General features: G+C 39.1%; 3 protein-coding genes across 5 annotated transcripts in view; 2 read left to right on the top strand and 1 right to left on the bottom strand.

Annotated features, from left to right (window-relative positions):
* The window catches only part of myo1ea (myosin IEa), a 57,737-nt gene extending 44,126 nt beyond the window's left edge, over positions 1-13,611 (bottom strand). For both annotated transcript variants that reach the window (XM_046840523.1, XM_046840524.1), the window contains exon 1: positions 13,295-13,611. In XM_046840523.1, coding sequence (XP_046696479.1) covers positions 13,295-13,297 — 3 coding nt within the window. In that variant the 5' untranslated portion in view covers positions 13,298-13,611. The remainder of the gene's footprint in view (positions 1-13,294) is intronic.
* Positions 13,612-17,791: 4,180 nt separating this feature from the next.
* On the top strand, positions 17,792-21,365 carry LOC124379935. Its single transcript, XM_046840576.1, has 8 exons — positions 17,792-17,948; positions 18,104-18,430; positions 18,512-18,943; positions 19,042-19,140; positions 19,239-19,263; positions 19,349-19,392; positions 20,147-20,323; positions 20,476-21,365. Exons 1-7 carry the CDS (start codon positions 17,891-17,893, stop codon positions 20,281-20,283), a joined length of 1,122 nt encoding a protein of 373 aa, XP_046696532.1. The 5' UTR covers positions 17,792-17,890; the 3' UTR covers positions 20,284-20,323; positions 20,476-21,365.
* A 3,636-nt stretch (positions 21,366-25,001) lies between these two features.
* The window catches only part of LOC124379604, a 2,161-nt gene continuing 1,941 nt past the window's right edge, over positions 25,002-25,221 (top strand). The window contains exon 1 of one of the 2 annotated variants that reach the window (XM_046840013.1): positions 25,002-25,162. In XM_046840013.1, the coding sequence (XP_046695969.1) occupies positions 25,111-25,162 (52 nt within the window). In that variant the 5' untranslated portion in view covers positions 25,002-25,110. The remainder of the gene's footprint in view (positions 25,163-25,221) is intronic. The other variant, XM_046840014.1, reaches the window with a different exon arrangement.

The raw sequence follows: 25,221 nt of genomic DNA, 5'->3' as shown, positions 1-25,221 counted from the left end.
CCAGTTTACTAACACCCTTGCGTTTATGAATGAGCACAAATCTCTACAAAATCTAGTAGAACATCTCCTCAGAAGAAGTGGAGATTCTTAGCAAATGAAGACTAAATGTGGAGAGCACATCTTATAGCCAGGTGATTACAAACCTAAGCCCATATCCTTCCCGATCTCTGGGACGATTGTTGTATATAGAAACTAAATGCCGTGTAAATCCTAATATCACTTCTTATGAATATTTGTCTCTGAAACAAAACACAGCAGTGAAGAACACGTACTGAAAAAGTAGAGCAAAGGGAAAAAAGGGAATAAAAAATGGCTCCGGCTCCAAACAAGGTGCAAAGAACTCAGGAGTTCGGGAGTAAATAAAAAACAAAGAGAGTAAATTACAGGGAAATAAAAACACTGCGGCACTTCATTAGTCAGTTATAAGAGCGTAGTGTATGTGTGTGGTTGCTCCACAGTAAACATGTCCTAAATCACAGCTCGAACCGTTTTCCCACATGGTAGCCGTTAACTAGTTTTACAGCACTCATCACATCACAGGAAGATACACCATGTGGACAAAAGTATTGGGACAAACGTAGCACAAGGCAGGAGGCACAAAATGGAATGATTTTGCATGTGGTAGTGGAGCGGAGCGGAAGATCTCCATGATGAATGTGAACGCTGACCTCAACCTCCTCACCTCAGCTACACCAGTACCTGACTTTACTTGTCACTGAATCTCTGCAAACACACTCCCATAATGTGGTGGAACATCTCCCCAGAGGAGTGGAGGTTATACACTATCTACATTTTAATCTTATCCTTCCTAAGAGAAGCTAGAGGAACCCAAACACCATTTCAGTCTGGTCTGCTCTCTTTTCTTTGCAATGAGCCCTTTTTTTTTAAACAAAAAACAGTGGAATGCGAGTTCAGCTGTGCCATAAAAAAATCTCTCTGAAGCCCAAATGCTCATAAGTCTTTTTTCCCACCACGTGTTCCTGATAGAACCGAAGCCAGACCGGCAGCTCATGCAGCTTTCTGCAAAAAAAAGTGTATCGGCTGCTGCTTTGCAGAACCTCGTCAGTATAAACGTATAATATATACGCAAAAGTTTTCGGACACCTGAGCAAATGATTGCTTTGTGCTTCTTTTTGAACATCGCATTCCACATTTGCTGCCCGTTTGATGTTATAATGAGCTTCTGGTAAGATGTTCCACTAGATTTTATGGAGATTTGTGCTCATTCAGGAAAGACGGGTACAGATGTTGTTGTAGTGAGGAGGACTGGGGTGCAGTCAGCAATCCAAATTCATTAAGGTAGCTCTTCAACGCCATCAATGCCACGCATATCTTCATGCTGCACAGAGGAATTGGTATGCTTGAACAGGTTTGAGATCCTATGCATCTGTGTGCCTTCAGCTTTTTGGAAAGAAACTCCCATATCTAAAAAAGTCCGGTGTCCCAATACTTTTGGGTGAGTTATTGTGTGTTTATTCACACCTTGAACTTCACTCATCATCTCCAGATTGTCCTTCCATGGTTGCTCTTATCTTCAAGGTTTGTACATTTTAAATAAATATCTGCTCCAGCGCCAATTTCATGTCACATGATTACGTCACCAGACCTTAAAAAGATTCTCCATCAATATTGCAAATAAAATGTATTCTCGAATTTATTATACTGTATAATTTATTCCGTCTGACGTGTAGTTACTACGGTCCGTCGTTCTTCTAAAAAAACAGGTCCCGAAAATGATTATTTAATTCACCACCACGCATGAAATATACTACGGTATTTACATCAAACCTCGGTCAGGACATCATTTACTGTTCCACATCCAGGCCTTTCGAGAGAACCGGAGGACGATGTTTATCTGTAAAATCCATGTTTTTTTTTTTCCCCATTGTGCTTGTTTAGGAATGATAATGTTCTGCTGGGAAAGGGAGAGGTTGAAATGCGGAAACACGAGAGGAGAACGTTCCGAAAACTTCTGCGGTTCGCCCAGGAATCGAGCAAAGTGCCTTTTTTTTTTAGAACGCGATAATGAGTTACGTCATACATTTAGTGGTGTCTCGATCCAAAAACTGACCGTAGCCCATTTTGTGTGAAGAGTGGCTTCTATAAAAAGTAACTGGCGTTTAAAATCAGGCTTTATTTTACACGGTGAAGTATAGAATTGCAAACTGCTACTTACCTCCTTCACAACACTGAGCTAAATGGAGGCCTGTGGTACGAGTGAGAGAGCGAGAGAGATGAAGATGTACTGGGTGGCCTGACTGAGAGGAGTTTTTTTTTTTTATGATATCAGGACACCTACGATATCACCGTCTCAGGGATTTTTAAACCAAGATAAATCAGTCAAGACCTTCAGGTATGTGTGTGTGTGTGTGTGTGTGTGTGTGTGTGTGTGTGTGTGTGTGTGTGTAAAAATCAGAAAAAAAATGTTTGTTCTGTCTGTTATGGCGGTTAAAAGGGGTGAATTTTTGCGACACATTTTTCCTATAAAGTGCTGGAAGAGACCATTAACCCAAAAATGTAATCCAGCAGTAGAAGTTGAAGAATTCCTGCAGCACCAGCCCCTGATCCATACAGTCTGGCAGTTCCCAAATGCAAATTCCATGGCCTTATATGGCGCGTGTGGAGCGGAGTCAGGCCGGGCACAGGAAATGGCTGGGTCTGATTCAGTATCACGGTCAGGCGGCACTTTTTTCCTTCTCCTCTTCCTCCTCCTCCTCCTCTTAAACTTACACTCCACTCCGCCTTCGCAGACATCTGGTTTTCACACCACCGGCTGCTTTTCTAAAGCTTCACAAGGTTGAAAATACCGACCCAGGACAGGTTATTCCCTCTCCACATTGACATTTTTGTATTGAAAGGGAAGACCGATTCGGAACAAAGACCTGGATCTGAAGTCGTTTACTCTGCATGTAATAAGTAAAATTGTAATTGTGTTATAAAGCTTCATCCTGAACACTAAACCGCTTATTAATCCCATAAGCATTTCTTAAATTCCTCAGCAGTTTAGGAGGAGAATCTCAGAAAAACAATTATTGACGTTTATCACGGAAGGGAGACGGTGTTGTGATGTTGTGACTGGAAGATCGGATCATTTCAGTGATGCTTCTTTGAGTCATTCAGCTCATTTTGTTCCTTTGATCAGATTAAAATAAATGTTACATTTACTATTAGCAGATCACCAACACGTCTACACACGGCAACTTTGACTACAGTTCCAATAATTTATATATGTATATGTAACTGCTTAGCGTTTATGGGAGTCACGTGACAAAAGTACGAACATGAGATGAACGACACAATTGTGTTTCCTGTGTAATGCACTGCAAAGTGTCTGTAGGAGTCATGTGATAAAAGAACTCGGACTAGAAGAGTCGAGAGATGAGCTACTCAATTCTGTACAAAACCTTCAGAGATTTTGCGATGCTTTGCTCATGTGTGTCCAGTAGAAAATGAACGGCAGGAAACCAGTGGTAGACCAGTGGTTAGGATTATGGACAGCCTGTAAGAAGGTCATGAGTTCAAATCCCAGCACCACCAAGCTGCCACTGTGGGTCCATGAGCAAACCCTTGAATGCTCAGTTGTGTGAATGTAATGAAAGTAAATTGTTCTGGATAAAGGCATCAACCAGAATGAGACGTGTTGATGTTCACAAAAACATCCAAATGATCACTGATAAACTGTGACCATTATATTTTCGGTTCAGATGTTGAGCCTTTTTAAGGAGGAGTGATCTCTCTTTCCAAACTCCAAGCTGACATGGCTGAATAAAAGACCTGTTACCTTTAAATACGCCAAACACCATTAGAGGTTAGTTCATGGCCCTATATAAGACCTCCAAGTGCTTATACGCCTTTAGATGAACGCCTCTGAAATTTGAACAGATGCCTGAGGTCATAAATAACTCTGTCCAATCGCCTTTGCTGTCACTCGAGATGCTTTCAGGAAAATCATTTGAATACCTGAATGTGACTGGCTGCAACAGAGGATCTACAGAAGCTACAAAAGCTGTGATGGTTTCACAAGCCAGAGTTTTCAGCTATTCCCCGACTCGGTCTACCTGTTGGATAAACGATCTCTCAGGGCAATTCAGATTTGAATAGGACTGAACTCATCGTGTTTGAAAGCTATGAGATATTCATTAGCCCGTCAGCGTATAAACTTGGCAGACCGCGCAGACTTAAGTGGTCCTGGAACACGACCGAAAAAAACAGCTCCAAGTTGGCACGAGAGCAAACCTTTAGTCATGAGTACTATCTATACAGAATAATAACTCTTTTCCAGTTCCAGGGAAAGGGTGCCAAGCTTGGACTAGGTGTGGTGTCTCAAGCTTTTCTTCTGCTTGAAACTGGGAAATGAAATGAAAACATGTACACTAATAACAAACCGTCCACTTCCTAAACATTATTCTATTCTATCAGACAGAGTAATGTTTCAGATGAGGTCATAATGACATCATGCAAGTTTAAAAAAAAACAAAAAAACATTTATGGAGTAATGTTAGGATAATTATGCCGATAAGGTAACCGGAGCTCGTGACCACTGAGAGAGAGAGAGAGAGAGAGAGAGAGAGAGAGAGAGAGAGAGAGAGAGAGAGAGCCTGAGGCATAAAGGTGGAGGCATCAGAGGTAGCCTACGTTGTCTCCAGAGACAATACCAGTGCAACATTAGTGGCCCAGAAATGCTTCTGGGGAGTGGCCCAGAAATGCTCGGCTGGCTACAGCTTAAAGTGCCAACATTCCTAAATCCAGATCATGTTTTTTTGGATGGCATTTGATTAGTTGGCAATTAGTGTCATCAAATAGGGAAGTTGACAAATCACAGATTTTAGTATTTTTTCCAGACAGCTGTATGTAGATGAATCATTTCTATATCTATATTTGTGACTTCCAGTGTCACAAACAATAGTTCCTGTTTGCCCAGGCTGAAGTTCTCCATTTTTTTTTTGGCATAAAAAATACATAAATGTCTGTGCGCTGTAAAACCAATATGCGTGGAAAATGTACTACATAACTTCCTGATAGTTTAAACGAAGCATTGCTGTCCATTTACATTAGCAAACGTCAAATTAATTAATTTTGGGGCTTAGAAGCCAGATGAAGATCCTCTATAGGTGGAAAAAAGGGAAGGAGGGAGGGTTCAGGGTCTATCACACTAAAACTAGCCTATTTGACTCTTCAGTGTCTTTGAGGCAGTCCATGTACTTGTTAAAATGTGACTCCAGTAAAAGTGTCCCTTTAAACTTTCACTTGAGTGAAAATACAAATGTTTTTGCCTTCAAATGTGTCATTTTTATCACAAGACTCTTTAATTAATAAACTCAGTTTATGTGAAAAGACTCGAATGTGACTCTCAGCCCACTGATCTATTAATAGAATGATATTTAATGACTCAAACACTGATAATAAAATCGTGTAAACGAGGTCACGTGTGTTGTGGCGAGTTCGAGTCGGGAGTTTCTTCATCATTTATTCCTCTCTAAATGTTCTGCTTGATGTTGAACTGTTGGTGATCAGTAGATACACCAAGCGCCGATCAGAACACGTGTAAAACGACTCTGACTGGTGACTCGCTGTGTTTCACCAGTGACGTGTTTATCCTCGTAAATAAAAAGATTATAGACTGATTTTGCAAAAATGTAGTTGAGTAAAAAGTCAAATATTTGAATGTAGTTAAGTTAACGTAAAAGTTTCCCCAAACAGAAATACACTCACATTACCATGAGGTCCTAATGCAAAGAAGGTGTACGTCACTTTCCTTTTGAGACGGTTATGCAGCATGAGCTGAAGTTTTAAAAGACATGTTTGAGTGACTCCAAGACTCCCAGAGGAATTACACATCATGCTGCAAGTTCGCAACTTGTAATTCCCCACCTCCAACAACAAAAAAAAAAAGAAAAGAAAATGAGCCCTCATCTTCAAAATTTCAGCTCTTCTCAAAAACAGATTCCTTGCTGGTGTACCATGTGACCTCAAGTCAACACGTCTGAACACAAAACAACACGTCTACAAGCATTTGCTTTGGATCAGTCAACATTCAGACTTTATCGGTTTTACCGTTAAAAACATTGTCCAGACAGTTCGCTGTTTTGAGAAGAAAAGTGTAAATTTATCACATCTTCTGGCTGAATCTGCCAGCATCAGGAGCAAAGCGTTACCACAGTGTTAGCTGGTGGTCGAGAACTGGAGAGAAACATGGAAAAAGGTTGACGATCCCACGCATAACGGAGGTGTAGTTCCCAAGAGCAGAGTCAATTGCGCGTATAATGCAAGAGCTCGGACTTAAGTAACTCAAATAGCTGCTTGAGTAACTCCAGACCAGTAGGAGTCGAAGCTTGTGGTCTCCGCTAATTGTTCCCTCTTAAAAAAAAAAATTACACAGAACTTTCCCAGATCAAAGCCAAAAAAAAAAAGAAAAGAAAAAAAAACGAAAACACGTCGGAAAGTGTAAGAGTGTCTGGAGCGGCGTTTGAGGTATTTAAGCACAGACCAAATAAAATCAATTCAACAAAAACACAACATGGCTGAGACAAAAGGGAACAGGTCACACTGGTACACAGATGAGCGAAAGGTTCTTACTCCAGGAAGACCTTCACAGCTTTTTTTAGAGACTGGAGAAGTGGTCGCTTTATGTATGAACGTTTAAGATTGGTATGTGCTTCATTCTGAACATCTAATTCCACATGTAATCTCCATTCGCTCCTATAATAACCTCCACCACTCTTCTGGGAAGACGTTACACCAGATTTTGTGGTGATTTGGTCTCAGTAGTAAAGTCAGGTACTGATGTAAGGTGAGATGAGGAGGCCTGGGGTGCCATCAACATTTCAAATCATTGTCCAATAGTGTTAATAGCTCTATAGCAGGAGAACTCCAACCCATGTAGAGCATATGGCTTTGCGCAGAGGAACGTTTTCATGTTAGAACAGATTTGTGTCTCCTAGTTAGAAAGGGAAGACATTTTATTTTAGTCTCCCACATCCAAGAACGTCCTAAACAATTGCGTGCCTCCAATTCTGTGTTAACAGCTTGAGGAAGAACCACATAAAAAAAAAGTCAGGTGTCCTTCTACTTTTTGTCCATACAAAATAAACGGATATGCAGTCTGGTGTGATAAACTAAAGAATCATTTTTCTTTCCACAGACAAATAAACAACTTCTAAAGGAACGCGCGTTTGCTTTGAGGATTTGTTTATAGCCCATAAAGAAGCCCGAGCATGTGTCCTGCAAAAGACTTTGGCTCACGGCAAACCTTCATCTACTACGCATCAATAAGGACCGCCTTGAATAAAAAAAAAAAACACGGCTAAACAAATTTGACACGTTCATATAGACACGACAACATCGGGCCCGTTTTACAAGGCCGCATCAAAGGCTTCTAATAAACGTGTTAATCAAAAGGCAGGCGTGTGTGAGAACTTGATTAAACTAAATAACGCGTCCCGTCTCCCCTCAGCTGTCTGCTTTCAGCCTGGGTTTTCCAGGAGCTCGAGTCACAACGCCTTCTAGAGCACCAGCCTGCAACAATGGGCATTGCATCGATGTAAACAGGAACGCCTTGTGTCTTAGAACATAAATGGAATGGCCAGATGGACCGGTCCTCCTGGGTGATGTTCCTGCGATCGGCTTGAAAACAGATCTGAGAACAGTTTGAGCATCTCCAAGCTTCAACTCTGTTGTATGCAAAAATGTTGAGTAAGGGCTGGCTGGAGTGGCTCGCTGTGGCCCTGACTACCCTGTGTGTGTGTGTGTGTGAGATGATTAACGGAAAAGTAAACAGGTTGTGCTCAGGAATGCTGCCTGTTTAAGGCCCTTACTCACAGCCAACGGGAACCAGGTGCTGGCAAAGTGTGAGGAACGCTGCAACACCCCTCTGAGAACTCCCTTTTACAAAAGACTCTCAGTTTGCAGGATCACACACACAGGCATGCCTGGTGCAATTTTACAGCTTCTACTTCTCCAAAACACACGTATTAACTTCTAACTATTTAAGAATTTATAACACCGAACAACCTAACATCAGGAATGAGAAATGATGGATTTGCGGAGATGGATCCAAATTCCGGCCTCGGAAAACTGCTTGTGTAAAATACAAACAGAGCCAAGGTTGAGCAAACACATTTACAATCATGGGTGCTTACACATATTCAAGTTCTCTCACACACACACACACACACAGAGTAAGAAAGTGAGAAAGTAAGAAAAAAGCGAATTGAGCAAACTAGAAGCGCTAGAAAGAGATCATGACGATAAGACTTCGCCACGTGCCTCGAGAACTTTCCCTCAACAGTTTCTGACTCACGATCTCAATCTAGATCCTTCATCATCGGTGTAACGTGACCTCTACACTGATCCTTTTTGCTGCATCGCTCTTGGAACTGCTGACGACTGGGGAAAATGTGGCACCGATGGACGAAAAATGACTCGTCCTTCACTAATACACGCAAACACAAAAATACACACACACACACCAATGGTGCAAGAGCAGGGGGGATATGAATGACATATCCAGGACTTCAAGACACTAAGATGTGTGTATATTTGGCCATTATTCTGCTCTATGATCAAACATCCTATGGGAAGTGATGCAGGATGACTATTGTTGGCGTGACTCACAATGAGCTGCCCAGAGTTGACCTGGTGATTAGGACACAATAAGGAATTGAACAAATGTGGAACAAAAAGGCTCAGGGGGCTCAGCAAGCTCAGGGGCCCGAAGTGGGGTTACTCAGATTAGCTTTATAGTACAAGGCAAGAAGAAGAACCAGGACAGCATCAAGAACTTGAGCTAGGGTTCATCACCTCAATTTTGTTTTTTTCACACACACACACACACACACACACACACACACACATACACACACACATACACAAAAATCAAGATTACTGATCTGAAGGTCGGGAGTTCAAGCTCCAACACCACCAAGCTGACACTGTTGGGCCCTTGAGTAAGGCCCTTAACCTTCTCTGCTCCAGGATCCTGGGATAGAGTAACTGACCCCAGCTTTCTAATATGCTGGTAAAAGTGAAGAAAAGCATTCTATTGTTCTGTAATGTACACATGACAAATGCCACTATCTATATAGACAAATGTTTGTTTTGACACCTGGCCATAAGATTGGTGTGCTCCTCTATTTGAACATCTCATTCTCCATTCAGTTCTTAGTTTTAGATATAGTAACTTTAGTGTTAGATTATAGTAACATCAACTCTTCTGGGAAGATGTTCCACTAGACTTTTGTGGAGTTTTTGTGCTTTAGCCACAATAGTGTTAAAGTCAGGTACTGATGTAGGTGAGGTGAGGAGGTTCCAATCCATTGTTCTCTATAGCAGGCCACGTAAGATCCACTCCAACCCATGTAGAGAATATTTTGATTCTTTAGGTTTGGGTCTTCAAGTGACGGGAAAAAGAACCACATCTGCCTTCATGAGTCCATTCAGTGTACAATGAATTCAATACATACATCAGATATTTCGATTCAAATGTTTTATTCCTGTTATACCTCATATTACAGAATTACCATATTTATTTTATCAGTGTACTGTTACATTTAATATTGTGGAATGTCCATAAGGCAAACTCGAATCTTCTTCTCTTTTTACAGGAAGTCAGTGTGAGAGATTAGTCAGAGTTATATAAAGCATGGACCAGACAGGAATGAGCTACTGGCAATTTACTAGAATAATCTCGAATAAATATATACTTATATCTCTTAAACTTACTGTATATATAAAGCTGTTTTCCGACCAATCGGATTGTGGATCATCTCTGTGGTATAACAGTTATAATATTATATTACGGTGGATTTTAAGCCCATTAAATATTTTTATTACTGCTTTAAATGTATAATCGGTGCTTGAGACATTCTGGATTTATTTTTTTGAAGGTTCTACCAGAGATCTACCAGTGACCCTGTCCCTCACTTCTTTATAGATAAACTTATGAATGTAAAATATATATTTATCATCTATGTATGTAAAGCTGCTTCGAGACAATATCCAGGGTAAATTTAGATCCATTTCTTGCAGATATATTTGATATTTCACTCTATAAACTGTGGGTACGCACAGGAGATTAATTTTGCCTATGGAAGGCCAAAAGAGAGAACAACCATAATAAATGTTGGGTTAACTCAAACAAATTGATTTGAGCCACAAAAGTTCTGGCTGGTTAAAGACCCAGAGCTGTGTTAGTCCAAGACCAACACCTTTTTCCTGGAGAAAAGATCATCTGCAGGACACATTCGAAAAACCAACCCCGGGTTTCTTTTTTTCGCTTCAGGACGAGGATCTACGGCGTAACTTTCTCGAGAAAGCACTACAGCTGCGTCTCTGGCCTGAAACGAGATGTCGAGAATATCGTTTCTGTTATTCCGTTATGAAACATGGGGGTTTTATGGTTTGGCTGGAGGTAATGCTGGAATAATCTCTTCCAGAATATGGTGAGCTTGTCTTTATAACAGGAGAACTGGCGCAGCGGAGGGAAAGCTGTGCAGGAAAAGCTCTTGAAATATGAATCTTGATGTTAGGACAGAGCCTGTAAACATTATGGATACACAACGTGGAAGCTTATGGAGCATGAAGCATGAAGGAGGGAAAAAATATGCAGGTTTTTTTAATTTAAATCCATTAGAATAGAGAGAAAAGTAACTCTATCCCTTTTTTTGGTTGTTGAACAGTAATGGTTTGATCAGATATCCAACAGGATCACCAAAGTCTGTGACTGTTTCAGAGAAGAAACCAGGAAAAACGTAAAATATACATAATTGATGAAAATGGTTTCAAGAAAAAAAAAAACGACATCTCGGCTCTGGTGCATCACAAATGATACAGAGGCTGGAACAGGATCCTGGCAGAGGGCAAAGTAAAGTGTGTGTGTGTGTGTGTGTGTGTGTGTGTGTGTGTGTGTGTGTGTGTGTGTGTGTGTGAGTGTGAGTGTGTGTATTGTGGGGAGATGGGGGAGCCCTCCTCACCCCTCCCCACCGGCACTCTTAATGCACAACATATGTTGCCATACTGACCTACTATTCAGCATTAAGAGAAAGACACAGAAGCGAAGGAGTGAAGGAAAAAGAAGCAGAAGACAGAATTCCCCAAACCTCCAGCTTGCTGTTCCACCAAACTGTGCATATATCTCACTATATTTGGTGTCAGAAAAGAAAAGGCCAGGAAGACCAAATGGCAATTTTGTCGTGGAAGCGCGTGACCTTCATTCAACGGTTATATTAGTCTTTGTATGTAAATTTGGATCTCGTCTCCGTATCCAAGGATGATTTCGGGGGTTTTGCAAAACAAAAAAGAAAAAAGATCTAAATGTCTCCGATTCGGGAGATCAGTCAGCGATGTGGGAGCTGTGTTTATATACCAGACATAGACGATCAGCGGAACCTCAGAGTTTGGAAACCGACTCCGTTTCCGTTTGGGATCGAAAATCGAGAATGTTTGTTGAGCAGACGCCGAGGCTAAACCGTAGTCAAAACAATAACATCTATAAACTTTCTGGAAAACTGCCTGACTTACAGCAGAGACGAGCAACACGCTGAATGGGCTCTACAAACCTGAGTATCTTCTCTGAGGGAAAAAACATTTTTTGGACACCAGACAAGAAACAACACAGCTTTTTTTATCCTCGTTGTTCTTGTAACTCATTACATATAGACAGAAAGTACACTGAGATGTTAAATAAGATTACATACACGGTTCACACCTAAACAGTAATGTGTGTGTGTGTGTGTGTGTGTGTGTGTGTGTGTGTGTGTGTGTGTGTGTGTGTTACCTAATGAGGCTGTCGTGTGTTATGAACGCAGGTATGTAGGAAAAACCGGTTCTGCGAGAGGCCAAGCTTTTAGAGCAAATGCTGATGAGATGAATGGACCGGCGTAACCTGCTCTGCGGTGAGAGCAGAGAGACTAAACATCATGAAATGCAGCAGAAGATGGACAGAAACAGGCGAGATGTCAAAAGTATTCGGACACCGGCCTTTTCCAGCCATATGTGGTTCCTCCTCAAAGTGTTACCACAAAGTTGGAGGCACACATTTTTTAGGAGATCTTTAAACATGGTAGAATTAACCCAAACCTGTTCCAGCATGACAACGCCCCTGTGAACAAAGCCAGCATGAAGATGAAGATATGCTTTATATGGGTTGGAGTGGAAGATCTCCTGCTATAGAGCGCTAAACCATACTGAACACTGATTTTTTTCTTTCATGCTGATTGCACACCAGACCTCCTCACTTCCTCACCTACATCAGTACCTGACTTTGTTAACACCCTTGTGGCTGAATGAATATCCACAAAAATCTAGTGGAACATCTTCTCAGAACAGTGAAGCTCATTATATTAGCAAATGGAGACTCAACATGGAATAAGATGTTCAAAAAGAAGCACATAGCAATCTTATGGTCAGGGGCCCACAAACCTTTGTCCATGTATCGTATCTGTATGTAACTATAACTGAGCTACAATCTTGGGACATGTTATAAACCAGTCGTCTCTCATTTATCTATTGCTATGATGTTCCTGAGGTCAAGAAGCGAAAGCAGACGTTATGTACTAATAAATAAATCCATTCCATGTAGGACTGCATGCTGAAAACAAATTTGCACACTTTAGAGCTCACTATCAGAGTCCACTCGGAGTACGAAGTGATTTATACAGAGAGAGAGAGAGAGAGAGAGAAAGAGAGAGAGACTGTTCAGGTCAACAGGACAAAAACAGGAGAAGAAGAAGAAGAGAAGCGAGTCAGAAGCAAACCTGACACCAAGTCTCTTTTTTCACTTCTTAACAGAACAGACTATTGACTTCAATAAGACACCTCAATGGTCTATTCAATGATCCTGAAATCTTTAGAGCCCCATTACCCCCCATTATTCCCAAACACTATCCCCACTATTCCCAAATATTATTTCCAAACACTCTTCCCAAACACCATCACAACTATTCCAAAACATTATTCCAAATCATTATCTCATTATTCAAAGAATTCCCAAATACAATTCCCAAAACACTCATTATTCCCCAAACACTATCCCCACTATTCCTAAATACAAGTCCTAAACACTTTCTTATTATTCCCCAAACATTATTCCATTTAGTCCAATATTTCAGTATCATGGTCATAGGTGTAGTTACAAAAACCTGAATAATAAACCTGAATAATAATAATAATAATAATAATAATAATAATAGTAATCCAAGGAGTAACACCAGAGGTTCTAGTTTACGTAATGTAAATGCCAGATGTTCTCCTGAGCAGATTCACGAGCGCACATCAGCAGGTAAAGATGTTAACTCACCATAGTTACAGCTGCTGGGAAATAGACGCGTCTACAGCAGAACGTTCAGCTGCTCCGAGTGCGCAATGTATCCTTCTGAATCCTTCTGTATCCTGTCGCAGAAACACAACTCCACTGTGTGTGTGTGTGTGTGTGTGTGTGTGTGTAAAGTAGAAGTTGTATGGAATAATCCCTGTATCCTCTGTAAGCCCTTTGAACGCGGCTGAGTTGGTTCTCAGAAGTCCATGGCGAGCAGCAGGTCTCCAGTCGCTCAGGCTGCGCGGTGTCCCAGTGAGCACCGAGGCCGTGGAGACAGAGACACACAGAGATCGTTACACCGGGACGCTGACGTCATCCCCGTGACGTGACCGCTCCATACTGGGGAAAAGTGTCGCACCGACAAAATCTGACCGATAGGGAGCGCTGTTGTGCAAAACACAGACAACGCATAACATTATGACCGCTTGCCTACTATTGTGTTGGTCCCCCTTTTGCTGCCAAAACAGTATTAACATCATGAACTTCTTCAGCAGTTTGAGTTACAGGAGCTCGTCTGTTAGATCGGACCACACGGACCAGCCTTCGCTCCTTCCAGCCTTTGCCCCTGCACTTTTGATAGATACAGGCCAATGCAGACCAGGAACATCTCAGAAGAGCTGCAGTTTTGGAGATGCTCTGACCCAGTCGTCTAGACGTCACGATCTGTCGCTCAAATCATTTTACGCTCGCGCAGTTTTCCTGCTTCCAACAAGTCAACTTTGAGGACAAAATGTTCAATTGCTGCCTAATAAATAATCCATCCACTAAAAGGTGCCATGATGAAGATATCATCAGTGTTCTTCACTTTAGACAGACAGACAGACAGACAGACAGACAGATAGACAGATAGATAGATAGATAGATAGATAGATAGATAGATAGATAGATAGATAGATAGATAGATAGATAATAGATAGATATATGTGTGGAGACATTTTCTTTAAATAATGTATAGTAAAAATCTATCTACCCATCTGTCTGTCTGTCTTATACACAATATATATACTTGTCTATCTGAATCATGGATTCTCTGTCTACCTGTCTTACCCACAGAATGTACTACAGAATGTCTATTTGTTTTAGAGATTGTGTTTTCTATTATTCATTTTATTATTACACAGCAGAGAAACACTGGATTAACAAGCTTTCTGTTTTTCTGACTCCTTAAAAGCCACAAGATAAAAAGCTAAAATTAAATATAAATCATTAAAAACATTGTACTGTCAGGGTAAGTGTGAACACATAAAATGATGCCATTTAACCCTGTTTACCCCTGAATGATTATAGTACTTATTATATACTTAAAAGATTCATGTAATGTGTTGTTCTGAGTTTCCACAAATAGGCCTACTGAACCATTTCATTATGTATGAAAAACGTGTTATTTTTGTTGTTGATGTATTTCATATGAGATTACTAATCTGCCATTTTTAAAATAAAGAAGGTGTGTTCATGTGTGCATGATTTAAAGAGTAAAGCGAGGGATATCATGGAAAAAATCCTGGGCCTGGAAGAAATCTATACCCATCGCTGCTTTAGAAGAGCCTTGAGGCCAGATCCCACCCTGGACACTAACTCTTTGTCCCCTTACTTTCGAGGAAACACTACAGGTTTATTGTTAGTGTATTATTGCTCATCAGTTCCCCTCAACCACAAACCCTGATCCTTAAAAGAAAACATGACTTCTGCACACCCAACATTGATATAGCATCTACACAGACTTATTTGTACAAATCCAGTTTACTGAGTGTTTCACGCTTCCTCGTCCTCATATTAACTGTTCCACACTGACTCGTCCTCAATATTGACTATATATATATATATATATATATATATATATATATATATATATATATATATATATATATATCCTCATATATATTGACTTTCACACAACCTCATTCTCATACTAACTATTTCACACTACCTTGTCCTCATATTGACTGGTTCACACTACATCAGAAAAAAGAAGAAGAAGAAGAGGAAGAGTGTGATTGTCTTTAAAGGGTCCATTCGCAGTACGGTGTGGTATAAAGTGCCACTGTGCTGTGCAAGTTCAGAGTCATACTAAGTGAGTGAGAAATAAAGTGAAGATTGTTTCACATCGCCTCATCTTCACACTGACAGGTAGTTTCACACTACCTCGTCCTGATATCGACCGCTTCGCACCACCTCATCCTCATCCTGTTTCGCAGTACCACCACCTTGTATATTTTTTTACTTTCACACTACATTATTCTCATACTGACTATTTCACACTACTTTTTCCTGTGAATGTTTTGCACTACATCGTCCTCACTCACTCATCCTAATACTCTTTCACTCTTCTTTATCTGAACCACCTGATTCTTATTCTATTCTATTCCATTTCTTTCCCTTTGTCGTATATAATGTGTATATAATGACAACTAAAGCAAGGCAGGGCTCGAAAACACTGTAACCAGTATCAGAAATAGAACAACATGACAATCAGCAACACTTGAAGTGGAAGCAAAGATAAGATTATGAAGGGGAACTAATTAAAGGGAACACAACAGCAGGTGCGCACAGAAAACAGGAAGTGACAGAGAGAAGGAAGGACGAAATTCAACATGTGAGTGAGGGTGACCTCTGGCGGTCGGTGTAAGAATTGCCCATAGTATTAGTGGATCACGGTTTATTAATTGCTGAATTTTGCTCTGTTCTGAATGATAAAGAACTGATCATTTTGCAGATTTGCAGATACATTTTAATCGTCTTTATCCACATGTTATAATTGGGTCAAATGACTTCTCATGAGACAGAGATCTCAGGAGAGTTTAAGGATGGATAAAGAGATTCTATTAAAACAGCTGGCTTAGGAACATCTGTGAAAGCTGTAACCATGGATAGATGTGACTGGGTTGAATTTATCAGCCTGTGCTAAGGTTGAGTTAGTCATATTTACACGATGTGGACAAAGAACTGACACATTTGACCTTTCCAGCCATATGTGGTTCTTCCCTGGAATGTTGGACAAAGCTGACATCACACGATTGTATAAGACGTCTTTGGATTTGGTAGCACGAAATTTTTCTTTTACTTGAACTTGTAGAACCAGCATGACAATGCCCCTGTGCATGAAGATATGCTTTACATGGGTTGGAGTGGAATATATTCTGCTATAGAAGCTCTGACCTCAACCCTATTGAACAATAAATTGGAATTCTGACTGCACCCCAGGCCTCCTCACCTCACCTTCATCAGTACCTGACTTTAACACCCCTATTACTAAATAAGCAGAATTGTCCATAAAATCTGATGGAAAATCTTCCCAGAAGAGTGGAGGTTATTATAACAGCAAATGGGGACTAAATATGAATCTTATGCTCATGTGTCCTCAAACTTTTGTCAGTATAGTGTATGTACACAAAGTATTTTTAATTCGCAAAAAAAATCCACTATTTTATCCTCTTTTGCATGTGGACTTTTATGTTCATCAGGACCACCACAAAGGCAGGTACTGATGTAAGTGAGGAGGCCTTGTGTACTGTCAGTGTTCACATTCAACCCAAAGGTGTTCAGTAGGGTTGAGGTCAGTGCTCTATATCAGGCCACTCAAGATCTTCCTCTTAAAACTATATCTTCATGGAGCTCGCTTTGTGCACAAGGGGCATTGCCATGATGGAACAGGTTTGGAGAAGAATCACACATGGCAGGAAAGGTCAGGTGTCCCAATATTTTTGTCCATATAGTATAACACTGTCCCAAATCTGCTTTACACAGTTAAAGATGTTATGAAGTTGGAATGTTTAAGTTTAGATTCTATAAATGTGTTCATTATTGGTTTATCACTAATGAGTTAACCAGTGGTGAATATGGTGAAGAAAAACTCCCTAAAGAGTATGAGGAAGAAACCTTGAGAGGAACCGAACTCAAAAAAGAACCCATCTTCATCTGGGTGGCACGAAATGTCCATTCATTACACTTCCATCATAGTTAAGGTGTACTGTTTAGTAATAACGCTTAACAGCATAACTGTTAATGTAAGCTGTAGTCCTGAGCCACTGCTGGTATGAACTACAGTCCAAATCCAGCCGTAAAGTTCTCGTGTGGCTCAGTGATACTCATACCCATGTTTCTATCCTTCTTTTTAAAAGGAAGTCAATTCACAATGGAATTAGTTGAGTAGTTATACTTATACAGACATTTCCTGTTTAGGACAATCTATTTCCCAAACATCCTCCTCATTAACCAACCGTCAACTTTCCTCTTATCAAGTGTGAATTATTCGCTCATAAACTTCATGGAATCGATAATCATTTTGAAAGTGTTACACTGAAACATATACTTACACACACACAGTTGTAAAACACACACACACACACACACACACACACACACACACACACACACACACACACACACACACTTTTGAGTTTTAAAATGTTTCACTTGTGAAACCTACAAGATCTGACATCCGCCTTTTTCTTCTTTTTTTTTTTAAGACTTCCTTCACTACTTCCAGTTGATGCATTTTAGACACTGCCCAAGAAAAAAAAAGAAAAAAAAATACTCACTTCTGCCTTTTTTTCTCCTGTGACAGTACAAACAGCAGTAATGGGGTCGTGGTGTTTCCTCCTCCTGGTCATTTCTATTTTTCTCAGTAAATGCCTCGGTAAGTAAATTGTTTCTCACTTTAGTTTGTGTATTGTTATATATTTAATATTCATTAATTTAGTCATACTTTTCATGAACAGCTTTCTTTCTAAATATTTCAGGTTATAGAAATGTACAATAGTGTGAGTATTTGTTTTTGTTTTCTCCCTGAAGGACACACTGAATTCATTTATACAGTGAAAGAAGTACTGTTGAATTGCAGCACTAATAAATGGGAAATAAGCACAGAGTCTGACAACAAAATTGATGTGAGTTGTACAGTGGAATGTGTTCATCATGAATCACACGTGATAAACCTGAATAATATCCAGAAATCTTGCACAAAGTCATATTCAGACAAAGTTGGTGAAAACTGTCCTCTAAAAGCAAGTTGTGGATTTTTTCGATGTGTTTCTGCTCTGGATTCTGGTTTCTTGTATCCATTCAAACCGTCTCCCAACACTGTTACATCATACGTAGTCGCTCACGCAAATGAAGAAAGTGAGTACGTTTTCATTTTCTGTATTTTCTCAAGAAGATTTTTGTTCCTCAGAATAATCAGTAAAACTGTTTTTCCCTCAGTGACGACCAAATCTGAGGAAAGATCTTCAGTCGAGCTAACTGAAGGGGGAGATGTTCTGTTAAACTGCAGTTTTCACTTTACAGCAGGATATGACCACCAGGGATTTACTGTGTACTGGATTAAGACCATTGAAAGGAGCAGCAGCTGTGTGTATTCTTATGATTTGGGCACGTATGGTTTGATGTACAATCACCACTGCAATGTGCAAGAAGATCTGCTTCACAGGCTCTCAAACAAAACTGATAGTAAAACCAGCCATAACATCAGGATCAGAAATGTAACAGAGTCAGATGCTGGACAATATCTCTGTGTCTTACACGTGCACAGACATTACAATAAAACAAAAGGCAACTGGAAGATCATAAATAATATTACAGTCAGTGTAGATAAAGACAAAGGACCTGAAATATCAAGATACAACAGCAGTGATGGTGAGTTTCTGCATGTGTGTGTGAGTGTGTGTGTTTGTGTGTGTCTTTGCCTTTAGTAATTTCATTCTACTTACATTGTAATTGTCATGTATACGCAGATATCAACACAAAACTGATCCCTTTATATGCTACAATTTCCGCATTACTGGTTCTTGCTGTAATTGGGATTATCTGGAAAAAGACTAGAACCTCGCCCAGTAAGTCCTTTATAATAATTAAAGTATAGATTCTGTGCATTTATTCATGTGCTAATACCTACTGTATGCAAAAACATAACAAATCGTTGTTTTGACAGGATCTCAGGCGATAGAGCTGCAGAGGTGAGCACTGGCAGTATAACCTGTTGTCTGATCATGACCTCTGCTATAACGTATTTCTAATTCAACCCGTTTTTTGAACGTACAGGAACCAGAACGGGGAGGATACAAAAGAAGCTGCTGATATGGAATGTAAGTCTGTAAATTATTACGTCTTTTAAATGTACTCAAGTATTCAAAGTACTATGATTTATTATCACTATAATGTTTTTATTATCATTTTTATCACAAGATTATTTGCTTAATCACCTCGTGTTGTGTAAAAAACGTGTAAATGAGCCCACGTGTGTTGTGGTCAGTTCGAGTCTGGAGTTTCTTCATCTTTTTTTCCTCTCTAAATGTTCTGCTTGATGTTGAACTGATGCTGAACTGTATGTTGGTGATCAGTAGATGCACCGAGCGCCGATCAGAACACGTGTCAAACAGAACGAGCGCTAGATCCTGATTGGTGACTCGCTGCGTGTTTCACCAGTTACGTTTTTTTATCCTTATAAAATAAAAAGGAACGACAGATTTCACAAAATGTCAAGTAAAACGTAAAATCTTTGATTTTGAAATCGAGTGAAGTTACAGTTAAAGTCTCCACAAATGGAAATAGTTTAGTAAAGTACAGACACACACAAAAAAACCCCAACAACTTAAGTACAGGAACAAATTACGTTTACTTCAATACTCTTCACCACTGCTTTTATAATTTTTTTTAAAAGGTGGAATCTTTCTTAACCTCCCAAAACCATTTCACTAGGTGGCCTGAGTGAGGTGTGAAATGTGTGATGGACTGGTGTGTATTCCAGTCCAGCGAGCAGTGTTTCTGGAATAAGCTCCAGATTCGGTCCAGGATTAAGGTCTGAACATGTATGATAAAAATGTACACTGTTATATACAGGTTCTCCATATGCTGTGGGGATTGGAGAAGAAGAGATTACGTTTAAGTCCAAGAGGGAGGCTATAAAACAGGGCGGCGAGGAAGAAGCCGCCTATTCGGTGGTAAAGCAGAATGACTTGTATGAATCCGGAGCATAACAAGACACCAACATTTACATCATTAAAGGGATTTTTCAAGGTGAATGAACGTTGACATTTACTGAAGTGATGGTGACTGCATGTATGGATTTCTGTCTATAAAGCAACAGTCAATACAGTGAAGTTTCAGGTGTAGGATCACTGGGATCCACAAGCATTATAATAAACCGTATTAAATTGTGTATTCAACAGATTTAATGATCGACGGATCTACTAGGGATGTACATCTCCATGATTGATGCCGATGCCATTCTCATCTCGATGCATATCCAACCATACGATACATTAAAGATACAGATACAGATGCCATGCAATACGATTCAATGCAATGGAAAAAAATATGATTCTATGCAATTCAATACAGTAGATAGTTTATTAAATTATTATTATTATTATTATTATTATTATTAAATAAAACCAGACATTCTTTTCCTGTTGTGTCTCCAGGAAGGTACAGCTCTACCTCTGCCATGTTAATCTGTATTCTATGTGACTCTCAGGACACGCCTCGGTCTCTGTAGTGTTGTGATACGTCATATTCACGTAGCAGCAGCGGTGCTGAGAGAACGAGAGAAACTATTTAGCGATGAGAAATCGATCTACACATCAAATATTGGTTGCAAATTATTGTCACTTTTTAAGTAATATAAATATTGTGCAGCTACTAATAATTCAGTATAAATACAGTTTTTTTACCAATGCAAATTTGTTAAAAACAATGCATCATGATAAAACTGCCAGCTTGTATCCGATGCACACGATATCAAATCGATGCATCACATCATTAACTTTAATGAAGATGCACCGATGCGAATCGCTGAATCTTACCATCCGTAATATTTACTATATACAGTATTAACATATTTACTGTGTGCATTGCCATCAATTTCTTTATCAGATGTAAATTATGTAAATATCATTACCGTGTGATATCTATCCTTATTATATATACATTATTATATAGAATTTGTGTGCTTATGTATACTTTATATTGTGCTGTGATCTAAAAATATTTTTTGCATTAATTATTTTGTGCTGTTACGTTATTGTTTATACAAAATAAAATGGATGTGGTGCGACAATTAATTGTGTGTGTATTTATTGTTTTAAGATTGAGCAGGATCTAATGGGAGGGTTGGTTATGCTTGCTGGGGTAAAAAGTGGACACCCAACCACCCACACACACCCAACCACCCACACACACACCCACACACCCAATCACCCAACACACACACACACACACACACACACACACACACACACACACACACACACACACACACACACAAACACACACACACACGAATAGTCTTACATTGGTCAAGAAAAACCACAAGTTCTGACATCTGCTTTCCTGGAAAAAACCAAACTCTTTTATAGTTGTGTGTTTGTAGCTACAGCATGAGCAGTATAGGTGTTACAGTGTTTCATTTTCTGGTGTTAGTAAGTGGATTTTTTAAGTCTCCTTTTGTGTATTATCATTAAATCATTCTTTAGACGTATTGAGTTATATCTCGGCAGATATGTTTGTGTAACTATACATATACATACATACATACACACACATCCAATTCCATATTTCGTCCCCATTTGCTGTTTGATTTGTGCTCATTGAGCTACAAGAGTCTCAGTAACTCATGTACTGATAGTAGTCAGGAACTGATGTGGGTGAGGAGGCTGTGGATGTGCTGCAGGCAGTGTTCACATTCGTTGTTCAATATGGAGAAAGCAGGAGATCTTCCACTCCAAACCCATTTATAGCATATCTTCATGGAGCTGGCTTTGTGCACAGGGGTATTGTCATGCTGGAACAGACTTAGATCTCCTAGTTCATGCGAAAGGAAAATTTCATGTTCTACACAGTGGTGTGAAAAAAGTGTTGGCCCCCTTCCTGTTTTCTTATTTATTTGCATGTTTTTCACACTTTAATGGTTCAGAGCATTAATTTAAATATTAGTAAAATATAACAAGTAAATACAACATGCAGTTTTTAAATGAAGGTTTTTATTATTGAGGGAAAATAAAATCCACAACTACATGGCCCTGTGTGAAAAAGTGTTTGCCCCCTAAACCTAATAACTGGTTGGGCCGCCCTCAGCAGCAACAACTGCAATAAAGCGTTTGTGATAACTTGCAATGAGTCTGTTACAGTGCTGTAACTGTGTTTTATCAAACCTGAGTTCAATTTCTCTTGCCACATCAGAGGTGGCAAAAGTACACACATCCTTTACTTAAGTAGAAGTACAGATACTCATGATTTAAAATACTCGGGTAAAAGTTTAAGTTCTGATTATACTTTTTTTCTCAAGTGAAAGTGAAGAAGTTTTGGGTCTGACTTGTACTTAAGTAAAAATTAGTTATAACTTCTACCTGTTTTAGTGTCACGTTGGAAACTGGAACTCACATCATATTAATATTAGGGCTGTCAATCAATTTAAACATTTAATCACAACTTAATCGCACATTTCTATCTGTTCTAAATGTACAATATATCAATACTTCCTGTTTTTAATACTTTAAGCAACATGGACATTGAGAAATATGGATGCAACATAGAGCATGAAGCAAAATCTTGTAAATGTTTTAAAGTAATAATGGTGGTTTAAATGACGTAAATCATCAGGGCACCAAACGGAACCGTTGCTGTTTCCACACGGACAGTTAATGAGGTGATACCGGATAAACTGCACCATTTCAAGTCAAGAAGCTTTTATCAAAATAATACTGATTTATGGTATAAATAATACTGATTTATGTTTTCATACCGATTACAGAATCAGATCATATTTTTATTCGATGTGAATGTGGTTTATGTAAAAGACATTTCGAGTTTTCTACACATATATTTATTATGTCTGTGAGGTAAATATTCACTGAGATTCAGTTTGTGTTTGTGAAGAGAGATGACATGGCAGAGAGCGCCCCCTGTCGGTTTACTTTATTTTACAAAAGCACAGCGTTTTGTTGTTATTATAAGTGAATACAAATAAAATTTGACATTCTACAGATTCGATTGATGAGTTGTTTTTATCTGTGCAATAAAAAAAAGTTTGTTTCGCCATTATGAGGGAAAAACCCACAAAACACCACCCAGAGGGTTTATTGTGTGAATTATGGTGGATTTGGTGTTTGATTTGAGACTTGGCACAGAAATAAAACAAATGTTTACTGATTAAAAATATTTTTGTGTGGAGTTTATTTATTTATTTTATATCTAAGTAAAGAAAGGAGGTCGTGAATGAATGTATGTTGGGCTGAACATCTATATATAGAACACAAGCAGAGAAAAGATGATGATGATGATGATGATGAGGAATGTCTCTGTTCTCAGTCATGTTTACATCACTGACTCCCTCTGTCTCATCCACATGAGCTTTACTTCTTGTTCCTTTCTAAATGAATTAAAACTAAAATAACGAGCTGTTTTAGAAAATGTAATAAGTAAAAAGTACAGATATTTGTGTACATATGTAATGAGTGAAAGTAAAAAGTGGTCTGAAAAATAAATAATGAAGTACTGATACAAAAAAATATACTTAAGTACAGTAACAAAGTATTTGTACTTCATTACTTTCCACCTCTGTGCCACACCCAGGCCTGATTACTGCCACACCTGTTCACAATCAAGAAATCTCTTAAATAGTGAATACACTTTAACACCACTGTGTGTGTATATATATATATATATATATATATATATATATATATATATATATATATATAAATAAAATATGTTATAAATTTCATGTTTAAAAAAATTTCATGTTTAATGTTGTGCTAACGGTTTCACACAATTAGAAACATACAATAGCTAGCTAAAAAATTTCATGAAGTTGGCTGTGTGTGAGGTGAGATGAGATGTAATCCAAAGCATTGAGACAAACTCAAAACAACTGAAACTACATCCACAAGGGTACTTGCTCAGGACACCGCGAGACAATGCTTGAGACCCAGGAAAACAAACCGCAACAGACTTACAAGGAGGACTTACATAACACAGGTAATGACACACAGGTAATGAGACAATTGCTAATCAGTGCAGGGAAAAAAAGGAACACACTGGCGACATCTGGTGGTAACTCACACTGAAATCCTGACATTTACCTCATCATTATTTTTTGAAAAGTGTCAGTATGATGTGTTTAAACTTTGACACCACCCGAGTTTAATCGAGTTGATCTCCATTGGGCACAGGACTGTGTTGTTTTTATCTCACACAGTGAATTGGACAGAGGGGGTGTGTCCTGATTCCTGAGTCTCAGTGAATAAAAAACATGTAGGATGCTGCTGTTGTAATGTTTCACTCAAAGAACTTAAACACTTTGGATGTCTTCGATTCACTTTCCTGCCATGCCTCTGTTCACACTTCCAACCACAGCATACAAGCTCACTCAGACATCAATACTGTAAAGACCTTTTAAGCAAGTGAGCAAAGAAGACACACACACACACACACACACACACACACACACACACACACACACACACACACACACACGCTGTGTCTAGTAACAGGAAAAGTTGTGATCTCCACCACTAACCTCTATATATATATATATATATATATATATATATATATATATATATATATATATATATGTGTGTGTGTGTGTGTGTGTGTGTGTGTGTGTGTGTGTGTGTGTGTGTGTGTGTGTGTGTCTCACTCTTCTTTTCTGCTCACTTGCTTAAAAGGTCTTCACAGTATTTATTGTACTTCAGGAGCCACGATTCTTGAATTCAGTTGAATTCTATACTTCATAAAGAAAAGCAGAAACATTTCCAGCAATTCTCATTTCAGATTTTCTTCAGTAGAGAATAATTGTAAGAATGGTGTTTCATCTGTTCGTCCTTTTGAGTTTCTTCCTCAGCAGTAGCCACGGTGAGTGATGTTTACATTTCCTTTTGCTGGATGTTATTGTGGGTCACATGATATAATTA

Source organism: Silurus meridionalis, chromosome 26, assembly GCF_014805685.1.
Source record: "Silurus meridionalis isolate SWU-2019-XX chromosome 26, ASM1480568v1, whole genome shotgun sequence".
NCBI classification, from domain to species: domain Eukaryota; kingdom Metazoa; phylum Chordata; class Actinopteri; order Siluriformes; family Siluridae; genus Silurus; species Silurus meridionalis.
The sequence above is the reverse complement of the archived record's forward strand: the minus strand, read 5'-3'. Positions and strand labels throughout refer to the sequence as shown.